Here is a 15,320-nt window from a genome sequence, read left to right on the forward strand (position 1 = left end):
ACACAGTCCTTTCGCTTTGACGGGGCACAAATGTTTCTTGTCTACCACGCACAAGCAATTTGTGGGGAAAGAGGATATCTTTTAATCCCATGGCTCACAGCAGATCAGGGCTGGGGGGATGCCTGCAAGCTAAGCCAGTTGCTTAACAAGAAACTGGTGCAGCATAGTGGCTAAGGGTGCAAACCCAGGTTCAGCTCCTAGCTTACCCATTTGGTACCCTTATGTAAGTCCTTCCTCCCTGCTCTGCAACACTTGGAGAACAGCACTGGCGTACCTAGCAGGGTTGACCAGATTAATGAGATAGAGTTTGTGAAGCATATAAAGTTTGATGCGCCTGATCCAGTGACCCCAGCATATCTCCCAAAATTTCTCCCTTGTGTGGTGCTTGCCTCTCCATTGCAGGAGGGCTGTATGTCCCCCTATGGCACACATGGGAAGCTAACCAGATATTTTCCCTTCTGCATTATTATGTATTAAATAAAAATACTGACAAGAGATCCAGAATAAGTCAAGACTATTCTAGGCTGCTACCAACCATCAGTATGTAATATATTCTAATTCTCTGTGTGTGGAGGAGAGGTCTACCTTCAAAATTCCTCAAATGTTTCCTCTCAGGGAGAAAAACCCCACCCAAATTCAATCTGGGCTTTGCTCGACGCAAAATGTAGGCAGCCAAAGTAGTGCCTCTCCATGCCTAATGATCTGATTTCATTTCCAGTGCTGATTCAGAGGTACCGAGGCAGGATTGAAAATGCTAACTTCAGTTGTCACATCTAGCTAAAGCACTGAAGCCAAACAAACCTTTCCCCTATTCTTAATAGAACTGTGTTATTTGTATTTTAACATTGCAATGCTTTGTGCACTGGCAAGCTCCTGAATTTAATATAACTCCACCTTGGCCTGGAACAAACACAAATGGAATTTGACACTAATTATTTTATTATTTTCAGAACCTTCTCTGTCCACTGTGGCTCGAATTAGCCAAAGAGTGTGACACTTAAATTTCAGTTTACTGAATCCCTTAAGGAGCTGATTTGAGGAGCCCAATGCTGTGCAGAGGCTAGAACAGTGTCCCTCAAACTTGAGTCTCAAGATGTTGTTGGACTACAACTCCAACCCATCCCAGCCAGTTTGACAAAGGTCAGTGGGGATGGGACTTTTAGGCCAACCTTAGGTTAGAGCATCAGTGAAGTGAAACTCAAAAAAAAATAATTCTTCTAAATCTGCACTTCTCCAAATTTTGCAATGCAGCTCTCTATCCCCCCAAAATACATTAGTACTTCAACCCCAAAGTGTGCACAACAATGCACATGTTGGTGAAAACAACGTAGAGAAATGCATGATAATAGAGGAAATTGCTTGCAAAAATGTGTATGTTAAACAAAATCACATACAAAAATGTGTGTATTAGGAGAAATGCACACTAAAGTGCTGATGAATGCAAAACTGATTCAGAAATTTGGGAAACCAAATTTCAGATTGGAACAATGAGAAAATGAAATTGGCAGGTGCATCCATGGCCAATTCATGCTTTTTCAAAGCTCACAGAACAGCTTCTTTTCAACCATCTCCCACGCTACCCAGGACCTGTTTTGGCACTCGGGGTCCCAATTCATTGATTCCCTATTCTCCACCCAGAGCTGCAATTCCCAGAGTTCCCTGGGAAGAGGGACTGAGTGTTAAACCACTCTTGGAACTGTAGATCTGTGAGGGGAATGGGAAGTCTCCTAGCAACTCATAGCATCCTTAACAAACTACAGCTCCCAGAATTCTTTGAGGGAAACCCACGACTGTTTAAAGTGGTATCATAGTGCTTTAAACATAGGGTGTGAATGTGGTCCCTGATTATGTTATACTGACTACTTCCCTGCTTGCCTCCATCCTGCCACAACAATAACTAATGGGATGTCATATCTAGTAACAAACTGATTGACTGATTGATTGAATATTCTGGAAATGTGCAGCAAGAATATTTTAGAGCAAAGACGCCTCTAATGCAGACCAGGTTGCTCAAGATCCAATGAATTATTTTCTACAAAGAGAGAGGGGGGGAAATACTTTCACATGACAGTGGTTTCTGCTAAAATGTTAACAAGTTAGTAAGCCACAACATTGGACTATCAAATACAGCACAATGGAAAAGAAACCTGATGTGCAAGGGACACTTAACTAGGACTGTGCCTAAAAATCCCATTTTACTTCCACACTCTCTCCAACTGCAAACAGAAGTGCCCTCAATAAAACATCAAACCAAAGGTATGCATGCAAATAAACACATAAACATATTTTTGCATAACGCAATAATTTCGGAATCTGTGTCGACAAGCCTTTTCATTTGAGATTCAACATAATTTGAGATGAAAGAGAACTTTGGAAACTTTGCTAATAGGGTTCAAAACTTTTTTTCTTAAACCAGTGCTAATGTCAATTCCCATGAAATATAAAGTTCTTCTATACAATTATGGCTCTGCTCAGAAAAATCGGTTTTGTTCCAGGGTCTGTTGTGCTGAAGATTTGGAAGAGTAATAAATGACAGAGTGCTTTAAAATGTTCCCTGTTTAGCAATGGTTAATCTGGGAAGACTATTGCTAGGTAAGTAAATTGTGTTTCTAGTCTAGCATTAAAGGCTGATTCAAATGGTCAAGTAGCAATCAGGAAGCAAATTACCATCAGCTTGGATTCTGTTAGGTTCACATCAATCTTTGTAAAACATGTAGGTCTGTTTTTTTATTCCTCTGATTAAACTTGCTGTCTGTTTCCAGAACAAAAGTTTGTGGTGTTGTTAAAACATATATACTGAATGAGTAACCAGGGGCAGAGGAAAGGGGGTGCACTGGGGGTGGTTGGCCCTGGGTGTCACCACCGAGGGGGTGACAAAATGCGGGCGGCACTCACCGTGGGGCCCACAGCGCACCCAAGCCACACGTCTCTCCTGGGAGAGACGCAGTAGCTTGGGCGTGCGCAGGCTCTGCACTGCCTCCCCCCAGCTGTAGGGCAGCTGCTGAGTGGAAGGAGGCAGGCAGACTCCGGAGGCCCCGTGGTGCACCCCACCCCTATGGGCAGCTCACCCCACCCCTGGGCACGCTCCCCAGGTGCCCGAGCAGCTTCCTCCGCCGCTGTGAGAAACTGCACATAGCAGAAATGTGTAACACTGGTCTGTAACATATATGGTCCTAAATTCAATCCCTGGCATCTCTATTTAATAAAGGATTGAGTGGCAGGTAATGCCCCCTCTTCCTGAGACTCCAAAGGACTGCTGCCAGTCAGAACAGACAATATAGGATTAGACTGACAAGTGGCTGTCCCAGAAGACAATACAGGTAGCTGATTGTTTCAGCATTGTTCCATCTAGCTCACTGGTTCGCAACCTGTGGGTCCCCAGATGTTGTTGGACTACAGCTCCCATTATCCCTGACCACTGGTCATGCTGGCTAGGAATGATGGGAGTTGTAGTCCAACAACATCTGGGGTGTCTTTCTCAACATCCCAGGTGTCTTTCTCAGACCTGCCTAGAGATGCCAGGGGTTTTAACTGAAATCTTCTACATGCAGATCTTGTGTTCTACTACAGAGTTATGGCCCTTTCCCTCTATAAAGGCATTTTCAGGTACAGATATTTTACTCTGAAGAAATGTGTAAGCAGGATGTTATGCCCTTCCTATCTTCTCAAGATGGTGCAACTTCACGTGGCAATTCAAGCCACAGATTCCAAAGGGGAAATCTCCACCTTTCTACCACCCTAGATTGTCCATGCAACATTAAGAAGGGCATCTGCTGGATCAGGTCAGCAGCCTATTTATTTCAACATCCTGTTCCCACAACAGACAACCCACGTGAAGCCTGAAAACAGGACATGAGTGCAACATCAAATTTAGAACCAAGTCCTGCCATGCTGTTTTAGCTGCCCCCTAAGGTTGCTGCATTATATCAGCTGGTCAGTGTAATTGCAGGCAACATAGGCTGGCATGAATGTGAGGGATGTGGAGAAGCTTGGGAGGTTGGGGAAGTGTTGTATGCAATAGAGGAAATCACATAATTCACCAGGCTGGCACAATGCAATTTGGGAATAATCACCATAGAACGTTTTTTTGCGAGGGTAAAAGTGTAAATTGCTAATAGATCAATAAGTAATTTCTTGCAAGAGGAACTATTCCATCCTCGGCAAAGGAAGTAGCAAGGTTGTTAAATCAAACTCAAACTTAATATATTAACAAAGTTGAGATTAATCTAAACTGCTAAAATCCCCGGCTGCCCTAGTTAAGTTTATCTCAACTGATCATTTATTTATGATGCCATAAAAATCCAGACACTTTCCATGGTGATTGCTACTTATTTGCTCTAAGGCAACTTGAAATTGCCCAGCTAGACTTTTCAGGGTGACAACTGTGTTTTCTGCTCAAAATTTATCACTGCACAGTAATGGCGAGATCAGTCGGCTCTCATCAGGATTAACAATGCGCCCGGCCAAATGCGATCATTACAATTCCTCTGACAGATTCCTTTGCAAATCTGCTGGGACTAATATATCCTCCCCTGACGTTCATATAAATTGAACTGCAATATGTTACTATCATTGATAACAATGATGATGGTTACCTCTCAAAATGGATGATACGCATCCTGGATTATGGATGGTCCCCCCCCCCCCGATCTATTTTGGACTGGACTCAGACTGTATTATGCACTAACAGCATAATGCATTACAACAGCAAGAACATGGCTGACCATCATTAGGCTACCCCTGTCCAGAAATAGCCATACAGAAATGGCTAGAGTTGGCACACCCTCTGAAGCCAGGCATAGGCATCCATAGCCACTGAGATTGACAAGTTATGACACCCACATGCCTGCTCATTCAAGGGAAATGTGACTCCCCAGGCCAAAGAGGCGATTTTGCCTGCTCCCATATATGCAAACCATTCATCTAGAGAACCTCCATCTTGTCTGGATTCAGCTTCAATTCAGTGGCCAACATCCAGCCCATTATCACGTCCAGACAATGGTTCAGTACCTGCACCACCTCACCTGGTACTGATGCTACACAGTGATACAGCTGGTGGCCATCAGCATATGGAGGGAATCTCTACTCAGATCTCCTGATGACAGCTCCCAGTGGCTTCATATGGATGTTAAACAGCAAAGGTGACAAGACTGAGCTGTACAGAAAACCATGGGATAATTCCCACTGGGGGCCAAACAACAGTCACTCAATGCCTTTGGATATAGGAGCAAAACTGCAGCAAGGCAGTGGCCCCCATCTCCCAGCAGTGGTCCAGAAGTGGAGAAAAGTACCAAAAGTTGCCAAATCTAGAGCCCATGTGACCCTCACCCATCACAGGTCATCAACCAGGGCAATTTCAGTCCCCAAATCAAGCCTGAAGCTACATTGAAATTCCATCCAAGCACCTTCTCAGGCAACTTGGCCCCAAGTTGAATATTAGAAACTGGGTAACAGTTGTGGAACACTTCGTGGTCCAGGAATGTCCTCTTAATGAAGGCGCATGCTACCGCCTCCTTCAGATCTGCTGGTACAGCCCCCTCCCACAGTGAGGCAATAATAAATCCCTTTTCAGTGTGGATGTGATATGTTCACCACAGACCAGAGCTTTAGTTCCTCTTAATGTTGTCTAGGATGCATCACACATGCATGGAAACACTTGGAACCTCAGGGCAGTCTTTGGCATTTATTTAAGAGTTCAGGGAAATGAATCCAGTTACTTTACATTATTTTTCAGACTGGATTTGTAAGGAGGATCCCGCCTGTCAAAAGCTGTGAGGCTTTCAGTAAGAAAAAAAATACATATGCACCAAGTGACTGGAATATTCTAAGCAGGCCTGAATCTTAATTACAGCTCCATCCTCACAACCAAGTATATAACTCGTCAAGTTATTCAGGTGTCAAAAATCACTGCAGTAGCCAAAAGGGAAGCCCCGGTTTTTCCAAAGTGATTCAGAACCCAATCTGCAGCCTTGTTAAATCCCACTGAAGTCAGCGGGGCTAAAATGGTTTTAAATCCTTCATTTTGCTCTTAACCAATAGGATTAGTCTCTCAATGCCAAAATCTCTTCCAAAAATTGGATTGAAATGTATAAATCACTTAACCGCATTTGGAAAAAAGAAAAGAAAAGAAACAACCCAAAGAACATTACTCAATGGCAGGAAATCAATTTCAGGAAAGGATAGCATTGTAATAGCCATAGCAGAAGCTGGAATCGAAACACACAGAGAAATAGCAACTTTGCATTTTGCTGATGGTACTTACGATGTGTAGCTCTAGATAATCTCCGAGCCCAGTAGAGCTATCCACTCGCACCAAGACGGCTTCTTTCTGAACTGTGCTGAACCCTATCGCCAGTCTATCTGCTCGCGTGCTGGGCCTATCATTGGGAGGCCATGTATACGTGATCTGTCCACCCCCTTTGCTAAATATGTATGTCGTTCCCGCTGTAAGAGAGAGAAAGAAAAAATATTAGATAGGTGTTTTGGACTTAAACTTTTCTTTCTTTAATAATAATAATAATAAATAATTTTATTTATATCCCGCCCTCCCCAGCTGAAGCCGGGCTCAGGGCGGCTAACAACAATAAAATAGTACAACATTCTAAAATCATTTCATTATAAAATTAATTCAACTCAAATTGATGGCAACCATTAGGCTAAAGTTCTGTGAAGATTGCCAAAGGAGGGAGTCAGGCTGTGCCTGGACCAAAGGCCTGGTGGAACAGCTCTGTCTTGCAGACCCTGCGGAAAGATGTCAAGTCCCGCAGGGCCCTAGTCTCTTGTGATAGAGCGTTCCACCAGATTGGAGCCACAGCCGAAAAAGCCCTGGCTCTGGTTGAGGCCAGCCTAACCTCTCTGTGGCCTTCAGGATGTATGTTCTATGTATGTATGTTCTATGAAAAAATTAGGTTTAAGAAATATTTCAGGAATTATAGTCTCAGCACACTGACCCTCTGACAAACACCCTCAAATCTTGGTTTCCTTTGTTGTCCTGTCAGGGATGGTCTCACCTTAGACATACAACACAATCTTATCCGTGTCTCAGCAGCAGCAAGTCCTACTGAGTTCAACAGGGGCTTACTCTCAAGTTAAGTGTGGTTAGGATTGTAGCCTTAACTGCTCAACACACAAAGCCATGCTCCTAGCTCCTGAGGAACCACTGGCCTTCTAGAAATTGAGACTCCAACTCCCATCAGCCCCTCCTAGCATGGTCAACTGTCAGGGATGAAGATAGCTGTAGCCCCAAAACATCTGGAGGGTCACAATTTTCCTCTCTGATTTGAAGCTCACAGGCCATTTTGTTTATTGTGCATGTGTGTTTACATGTTTTCCGTTTCTGGGAAATATATTAAATCTGTAACATATAATAATTTGATCAGCAGTGACTCACCCAGTCACTTAACCCATCACTTAATGCAGCAAATTTGCATGTGCGAATCAGCCTTTGGTGTTTATCAGCTGAATGTGTGAAATTACTCCACTGAAACCCATTTTTTTAAAAAAATTAAAATGTTGTGAGTTCCTGCTCTTCAGCGACATTTAATGAATGATGGAATACATGTCCAAGTCATCACTACACTGAGCCATGGTCCACCATGCTTGGGTGATCCAAGCCTTTAAGTAAGGGATAGCCAATATGATGCCACGCAAATGTTGTTACTCTGAAGATGCTGAGCATTGGACCTGGGAACTTTCTGCATACAAAGAGCCACTGAGCCGCAACCCAAGAAGACATCACAACCCCAGGCCCATGTGACATTTGTTTGTCTGTTTATTGCATTTATGTTCTGCTTTTTCCTCCAAGTAGCTCAAGGTGGTCCACAGGGTTCTCTCCCTCCTCCTTTAACCCCCCCCCCAACAACAACATTGTGAGGTAGGTTAGGCTGAGAGGAGTGACTGTCCCAAGGTCACCCAGTGAGCTTCATGGCTGAGTGGGGATTTGAATTCTGGTTTCCCAGGTCCTTGTCCAACACCACTACATTAGCTCTTGCTATGGTGTTCACTATGTCAGAAATAAACCTAACCATATATTGTGGCCACATAGTTTCCTGGAACCCAATAGCTAGCTGCTTTCTACCAGGTCTGCCTCTTCGCCTGTCTAAGCCAACTGTGTTGACTCAGGCTGGTAGTGCTTCCCTGGCAGAGTCTGTTGCCAATCACCTGATCCTTCCGACAGCTTCAACAAGGACTGAAGCTGGGATTTCCTGCATGAAAGTACGTGCTCCACTACTGAGCTAGGTATTTGCTCTCCAAAGCAAAAGGAGGCTTTCTTTTTAAGCTCCTCTTGGTCCATTTTCTACGGCTGGTAGGCTAATATAAGCTTCGTGGGTCCCAAGTTGTTGCCAAGGCCTGTGTCTTGTTTAGGCAACAGCAACTACATGGAGTGCATTGGGGGAGGATGCAGAAAGAGAGATTTTCCCCTATACTAAAATGCAGCTTGCAATATATAAATACAGTCAATGGTTTTATGGGTTTGACCAGTTTGCAGTGGACAAAATAATGAATGGAACAACAACAACTTGTTTCGATAGTCCTGTGATTGCAACCATTCAATTCAAAGTGTTGGTGCTGACATTTGAAGCCCTAAACGGCCTTGGCCCAGTATACCTGAAGGAGCGTCTCCACCCCCATCGTTCTGCCCCGACACTGAGGTCCAGCGCCGAGGGCCTTCTGCCGGTTCCCTCATTGCGAGAAGCAAAGCTACAGGGAACCAGGCAGAGGGCCTTCTCGGTAGTGGCACCCGCCCTGTGGAACGCCCTCCCATCAGATGTCAAAGAGAAAAACAACTACCAGACTTTTAGAAGACATCTGAAGGCAGCACTGTTTAGGGAAGCTTTTAATGTTTAACAGACCACTGTATTTTAATACTTTGTTGGAAGCCGCCCAGAGTGGCTGGGGAAACCCAGCCAGATGGGCGGGATATAAATTAATGATGATGATGATGATGATGATGATGATGATGATGCCGCAAACCTATGAAAGATGCCACTGATTTGTGGGAGACACTGCACAGTTAACAAGCTTTTGTTGTTGTTGTTGTTGTTATGGAGATGTGACATCTGAACAGAGACCTTTCCTGTGTATTCATTGGGTTTCATATCACTAAATAAAACCTTTTTGGGGTTTATGAATGCGCTAACAAACCCAGCCAACAATCCAGGTCAACTGGATTGCATCTTCATCTGGTCTGCACCTTCTTCCCAGATCATGGACTTTCTCACCACACATCTCAAGCAATGCATAGTGAAGCTACATAACTCATTGGTGATGCCTACCAACTTGGATAGCTTTTAAAAAGGATTCAACAAATTTACAGAGGAGAGGGCTATTGATGGCAACTGATCATTAGAGGCTGCAATGCTTCTGAATGCCAGGTGCCAGAAAGCACAGGAAGGCAAAACACTCTTGTGTCTGATTCCTTTTTTCTGGTTTCCCACAGGCATATGGTTGGCCACCGTGAGAACAGGATTCTGGACTATTGGCCTGATGCCGCTGGTTTGTCTTGTGTCCTTAAGAGCAAAGTAGCATCTTTTTGCAGTTGCATTAAGCAGGCTGCTGGGTTTAAACCTCAAGATTCTGTTGAGTCGGAATGAAAGATCTCCATCTCCATAGTCTAGTTTGATCACAATTTTTTGGATGTTTTGTTTTGTTTTGTTTTAAAAAAACATGGCTAGAGTTTCAGTGATCATACTTGGAAAATTGTATCTGGGAAGCAAAACCTAGCCCATGAAAACTCATTCCACCCATATTAAGCCAACCAAACACCAAAGAAAGCAGCCAGGGCACTCCCAGCAGGGTTGATTGGAATGGTGGAGTCGGCGCAGCTTTTGAAGCCTTGCTGATTCTTGCTGGTCAAGGTGGAATGTGGTGAGGTGATTTCTCACCCATCTTTACTGCAGGCCGTGGGGGGGGGGGCAGAAATCCCACTGATTCAAAGCCTCTAGAATACTGATATTTTAGGTAGGATTTACTTTATTTTTAAAAAATCTTATTGCCTCATTTTATTTATTTATTTATTTTTACTAGGAAACTTAAATGTTGTAAAATATATGTGGTTTTTTTTTTTAGAAGAAGCAGCAGCAACTTTTTGGAGAAACCAGTTTTAAAGATCATCAAAAGTTTTGAAGTGAATCGCACATTAAAATTAAAGCACACATGCCAGAAGACTGTCCAGTGTTCATTAACTGGAGGCTGAGTTATTACTGATTTAACTGGTATTTTGTTTGACAAATGGGAATAATGACAAATGGCTGGTGTTACAGTGCGCTTGGTTGCCTTATTATGCCTGAAATTATTATCATTTCCGCTTTTTAATTACTTGTCTTGCTTTACAGTTGTGCTGCTGGATCTATCAGACTTGTGATTATAAATTGTTCTAATTGTGCATTGCCCAGACAAGCCTGCTTCTTCACCAACTAATAAATGCAATGAATGAATGAACAAATGCAGATGCACTATCGTGTTGGGATTGGATATCACAGCTGGCTAGCAGAAATGACTGTCAGCTACCAAATCCTGCTGCCACAGTTAGTGGAACCACAATTCTAGCATTGTCTACTTATGAACTGGACCTCAAATATCTTTCTCGAGCCCACGTCTGTTTCCTGAGATCCTTAAAGACAAAAGGATGTGCTCCAGCCCTGAGATAGAAACATAATAAGGGCCTGTTGCATCATACCATCTGGTCCACCAACACAGTTTTCACAGATGCCTATGGGAAGCCTACAAGCAGGACTCAATAAAAAAGCCCTATCCAAGCCTGTGGTTTCTAGCAGAGTGCTTCCAACAGACTTAGACTGGCATGTACAAACTATCTATCTGTCCACCCATCCATCCTTCTCTCTGCTGTATCTTTTGAATCGGAAAGCCAAGTTTAACATTCATACACTTTTTAAAAAAACAAGAAATTTTGAATGCACATGAATAGGCTCAGGAGTGCCAACTTGGCCCTGTGACGGTGGGTGCCTGGGGCCATGGGTGCCATGCAGTGTGCATAGCCCTGGCACCAAAACTTGCAGGTGCCCAGCCCTTTCATGGGGAATTTTGTGGGTGCTTGGGCACCCAGGGGCCCAGGGAGTTGTCAGGCTGCAGAGGTCATGGGTACTGAAAATATTCTGATTCTTTAAAGAGCATTATTATTAGTAGTAGCAGTAGTGTTTTTTTAAAACAAAAAACATACACAATGACCAAAGCAGGTGAGTGTGGTCTTTAGAATCTCCATCCTAACTCTCCTAGCAACAGCAAACTACAGTACTGTAGCAAAAAAGTGGGGTTCAGGGGTCTTCAGGATGCTCAAGGGGACCTCAAAGTTTGTGGGTATACAAAATAAATAAATAAATAAACTTCAAAACAAAGTGGGAAACCCCTCTTCTCCCCACTCCCAAAATGTGAGCCCTAGATCAAGGGTAGCCAAACTCATTCCGTCCAGGTGATGTAGGCCTACAGTTCCCATCCTCCCTGACTATTGCTGGATGAGGTTGATGATAATTGTAGTCCTGGAAGACACCAGTTTGGAGAAGGATGCCTTGAGTATCCCAGAGCAAGGAAGGCTTGGCTGCCAGGAACGTTGAACAGGAGCACTCCTGTTAGTGGGTGAGGCTATATATTGCAGCGTCGAACAGCATGGCTCCAACTTGTATTGCACAAAAATGCTAGCTGCTGCTTAAGGAATGTCATGTTAGCCTACTCTCAGCCACCACTATTTTATTTATTTATTTATGGTCCAGACGAGTCACTCGAGGACAGTGGGTGAAACAGTCTGGAGATACAAATATGGGCTGTCATGTGGTTAAGCCTCTCCGCTGCCTCCCAATTGCCATGAGCTCTTTGTCTGAAGTGTCACAATAAATGAGCTACATGTTCCTCGCCTCCATTTTGGGCGTCGCTCTACGCATAGCATTACCAAATGCAGCTAATTGATTTTGCAACCAGGCAGCTTCTTATCATCTATTTAGTAGCTGTGTTGGTATTCATTCATTCCTCTTTCTCTCTCCCCCCCTCTCTCATGCCTTTTCCTTTTAAAACTCTAGGGGAAAGAAGTGTAACAAATGTGACATCAATAATCCGGTTTGACTGCACCACAAATCTCTTGACCTGCCTCTGGATGGCGAATTGCCAGTGCGCATCCCTTGCAAGCAAACCTGTCAGCCCCTTTTAAACTCCAAGGACAAGGAGGGTGCTTGATAAACCCCCCAGGCACCTAAGGGATGCACTCACATGTAATGGACAATTTTATGTGGTCAAAATCACCTTCCAAATCAGGCCAGGGTGGGGCAGCCTCTAAATCTGTTTCATCATGATGGAGATGACAACTGCATTCAAAGGCAGGGAACAAGATTTGTTCCAGATCTCTGTGTTGCAGATTTTTTCCTCTTCATCTTCCTTCTTGCTGGGCACTCCAGCCGCACTCACTAAGATGCTGTTTTAAACAGTCATGGCTTCCCCCAAAATAATTGCAGGGGGCTGTAGTCTGTGAAGGGTGCTGAGGGTTGTTAGGAGACCCCTATTCCCCTAACAGAGCAACAGTTCCCAGAGTTTGGGTGCACATGGGATCATCAAAAGTGCCCTATCAGAAGACTGCAGTGATCGACTCAGGACATAAGGAATCAGGTATAAGGAATTAAGTTATTTGGGGCCCAAGTTGTTTAGGGCTTGGTGAATTAGCACAATAACTTTGATCCTGCCCTGCTTGCAAACTTGTAACTAACACAGCTCTTTCAGCGATAGAGAGACATGTTGCCAATAGCCTGCTCCTGCAAGCAGTCTGGCCAATGCATCCAGACTAGACACAAGGGCAGTCCCAAATCAAGAGTCACGGTTCAGAGGTTACCCAGGCATGCATGGACTGCTGTGGTCAGGCTTTCCTGGAAAGCCACACTATCTATGGGCTAGAGGAATAGCTTGGTATAAAGGAGATGCCTGAAAAGCAATCTGATATAGAATTAAAATTCTCCTTCCCTCCTGCCCACTTTCTTTCAAAGGAGGTTCACTTTAGCTATGCTCTTTTTGACTCCTTGCCCACCCCTCCCATGGCCCGAACACCAGCTGAGATTCAGAAAACGGTCTAATTAATCTGCGTTGATGAACACTAGACCTGCCTTTGTCTAATCCACAAAGCCACTGTTCTTTCAGCTTCCCGTGTTAGTTATGTAAAAATGGGCTATAAGCCATTTGAGAAGAGGCTCCTTAGTATTTGTATTTCAGGAAAGGCAAATATAATAATGCAAAATTCATTACTCAAGGACCAAACAGTAGTTTAATGTCCAGCTCTCCCCATTAACTATTAAAGCAGATGAAGGACCAAAACAATTGTTCTAATACAGCGCTGGGCTTGCTATCAATTTCAGATCTGCAGAGCTACAATGGTGTGTGTGTGTGTGTGTGTGTGTGTGCACATCTTAGTCCAAATTTCCTTCCAAAAGTATAATCACTGAAACCAATGGCAAAACTCCACCCACCCGCATAGCTACTGAAGCAAAGCTGAACTGTGTCACGAGTTGCAAGGACTGTTAACAAGCCCATAATCCCTAACTTGCTGCCCTTAACCATCATATCCTATTCTCAAAGCAACCTTGCAGATGCCGTGTATTCTTTGAGAAGGGATACCAGCATCCTAAGGCAGCTTGTTCTGATTAACACCAGCTCCAGGGTTTGGGGAATTTTCAGTAAAAAATGCCACCAGTGACCCCCTTATTACAGTGGTCCTTCTACCTCTATGCCACTGTCTCTACCTGCTCTCTGTGATGGCCTGGGACTCGGGCTCGGACTCAGAACAAGAGGAGTCTCAGTCCGCACCAGATCCTTTGCCTCAGGCAGCATCAGAACCAAGTCTGGGGCCTGATTCTGAACAGCCCCAGTCTGCACAGGTTCCCCTGCAACAAGCACCAGCTGGGCCAAGTCAGGGGCCTGAGCCTGCCCTGGCTCCAGATGCGGGGATTACCTCATTGGCTTCAGCTGGGCAATCACTTACAGCTGCTTCACTACCAGTTGGGTCAGGAGAGGCTGAGGCGGCCTCTGGGTCCAGAAACCCACCGACGTCTCCCGAGCTGCAGAGACTAAGGTCTGAGAGGAAGAGAGACCTGAGTACTCGCAGGAGGAGTGCTCACCCTCGGGCAAGACAGGGAGGTGAGTCACGAGGGGATCAGGACCGGCCGTTACCCCGACAAAGATAAAAGGCTGTCGGACCCTGCCCCAGGTTGTGGGAGCAATGTTGCTGTTTGCTAGAACCTGCCTGAGACCCTGTGCCTGACCCTGCCTTGTGTCCTGCCTTGGCCCTGTTGGACTGACTCCTTGCAGAACCCTTGGATTTGGGACCGGACCTGGACTGCGTTGCTCGGGTTACCCCCATAGGGCCCAGCACACTTTCTTCTCCTGGGCCCAATCCACACATACTCAACCCAGCTGACAGCACTGCATGCCAAAAGCACATGAATGTCTAAAAAATGCTCCACCTGTGCTCAAAACCATCACCCCAAAACTCAGGATGGATAAGTCTGTTCTAGTCCATAACAGTTTCACGTGGACTCTCTCATAAATCATAGGATCATAGAGTTGGAACCCCCTGAGGGTTGTGTAGTCCAGCCCCCCACAATGCAGGAATTGTCCTGTCTTGCTTCCACAGCAGGAGTGGTCAGTGTGGTGGAACATGCCTTAGGGATTCCACTCCAGATATGCATAGGGCTTAATCCTTAGCCTGTTCTTCTCCCGAAGGTATCCTGCAAGGCAGCGGAGGTTTAGGATAAGAGTTTTCCTTCTCCTAGAAGGGCTACCTTCCCAGGTTGACGAGCCCCATCTGCCCCTCACTTCCCTCTACAGCATTTGCAAAAACCACCTTCTTGACTATTGGACACCTATTGGCCTAATTCGCTTAATCCACTGGAGTCTCTCTGCTTTCAGGGCTTACTGAGCCCCGATCAGTTCCTCATTTTTCCAATCTCAAATTCAGTTCTCCACATTTCTGTAGCAAATTTGTATTTTTTATTTTTTTAAAAAAAATGTCCTCATGAAAATTCGGCATTTTAGTCACAATTCTCCTAATAAACGCATGTATGTATGAGGTTTTAACTAATATCAACATTCCCCCCCCAAAAAACCATGTTTCCTAAGAATAAGGGGTTTTGTATGTTATTTTCACTAGCATAGTCATTATTATATACACTTTCAGCTATTATATATATATTTGTAAATACGGTATGCTTGGAGAGCTGCGGCACAAAGATTCAGAAAAGCGAGAATTTTGAAGGGCGGCTGAGTTTCATCTCTCATATTATTTCAGAAAATGCAAGTTTGACAGATTCGCCTTAACATAAGAAGTGAATCAA

General features: G+C 44.5%; 1 protein-coding gene across 34 annotated transcripts in view; it reads right to left on the minus strand.

The window, feature by feature from the left end:
• The window catches only part of NRXN1 (neurexin 1), a 1,006,781-nt gene that overhangs the window by 264,340 nt on the left and 727,121 nt on the right, over positions 1–15,320 (minus strand). For all 34 annotated transcript variants that reach the window (XM_081854480.1, XM_081854477.1, XM_081854473.1 and 31 more), the window contains one exon: positions 6,263–6,444. In XM_081854480.1, coding sequence (XP_081710606.1) covers positions 6,263–6,444 — 182 coding nt within the window. The remainder of the gene's footprint in view (positions 1–6,262; positions 6,445–15,320) is intronic.

The sequence above is a fragment of the Podarcis erhardii genome (genome assembly GCF_964252035.2).
Source record: "Podarcis erhardii genome assembly, chromosome: 3".
Classification (NCBI taxonomy): Eukaryota; Metazoa; Chordata; class Lepidosauria; order Squamata; family Lacertidae; genus Podarcis; species Podarcis erhardii.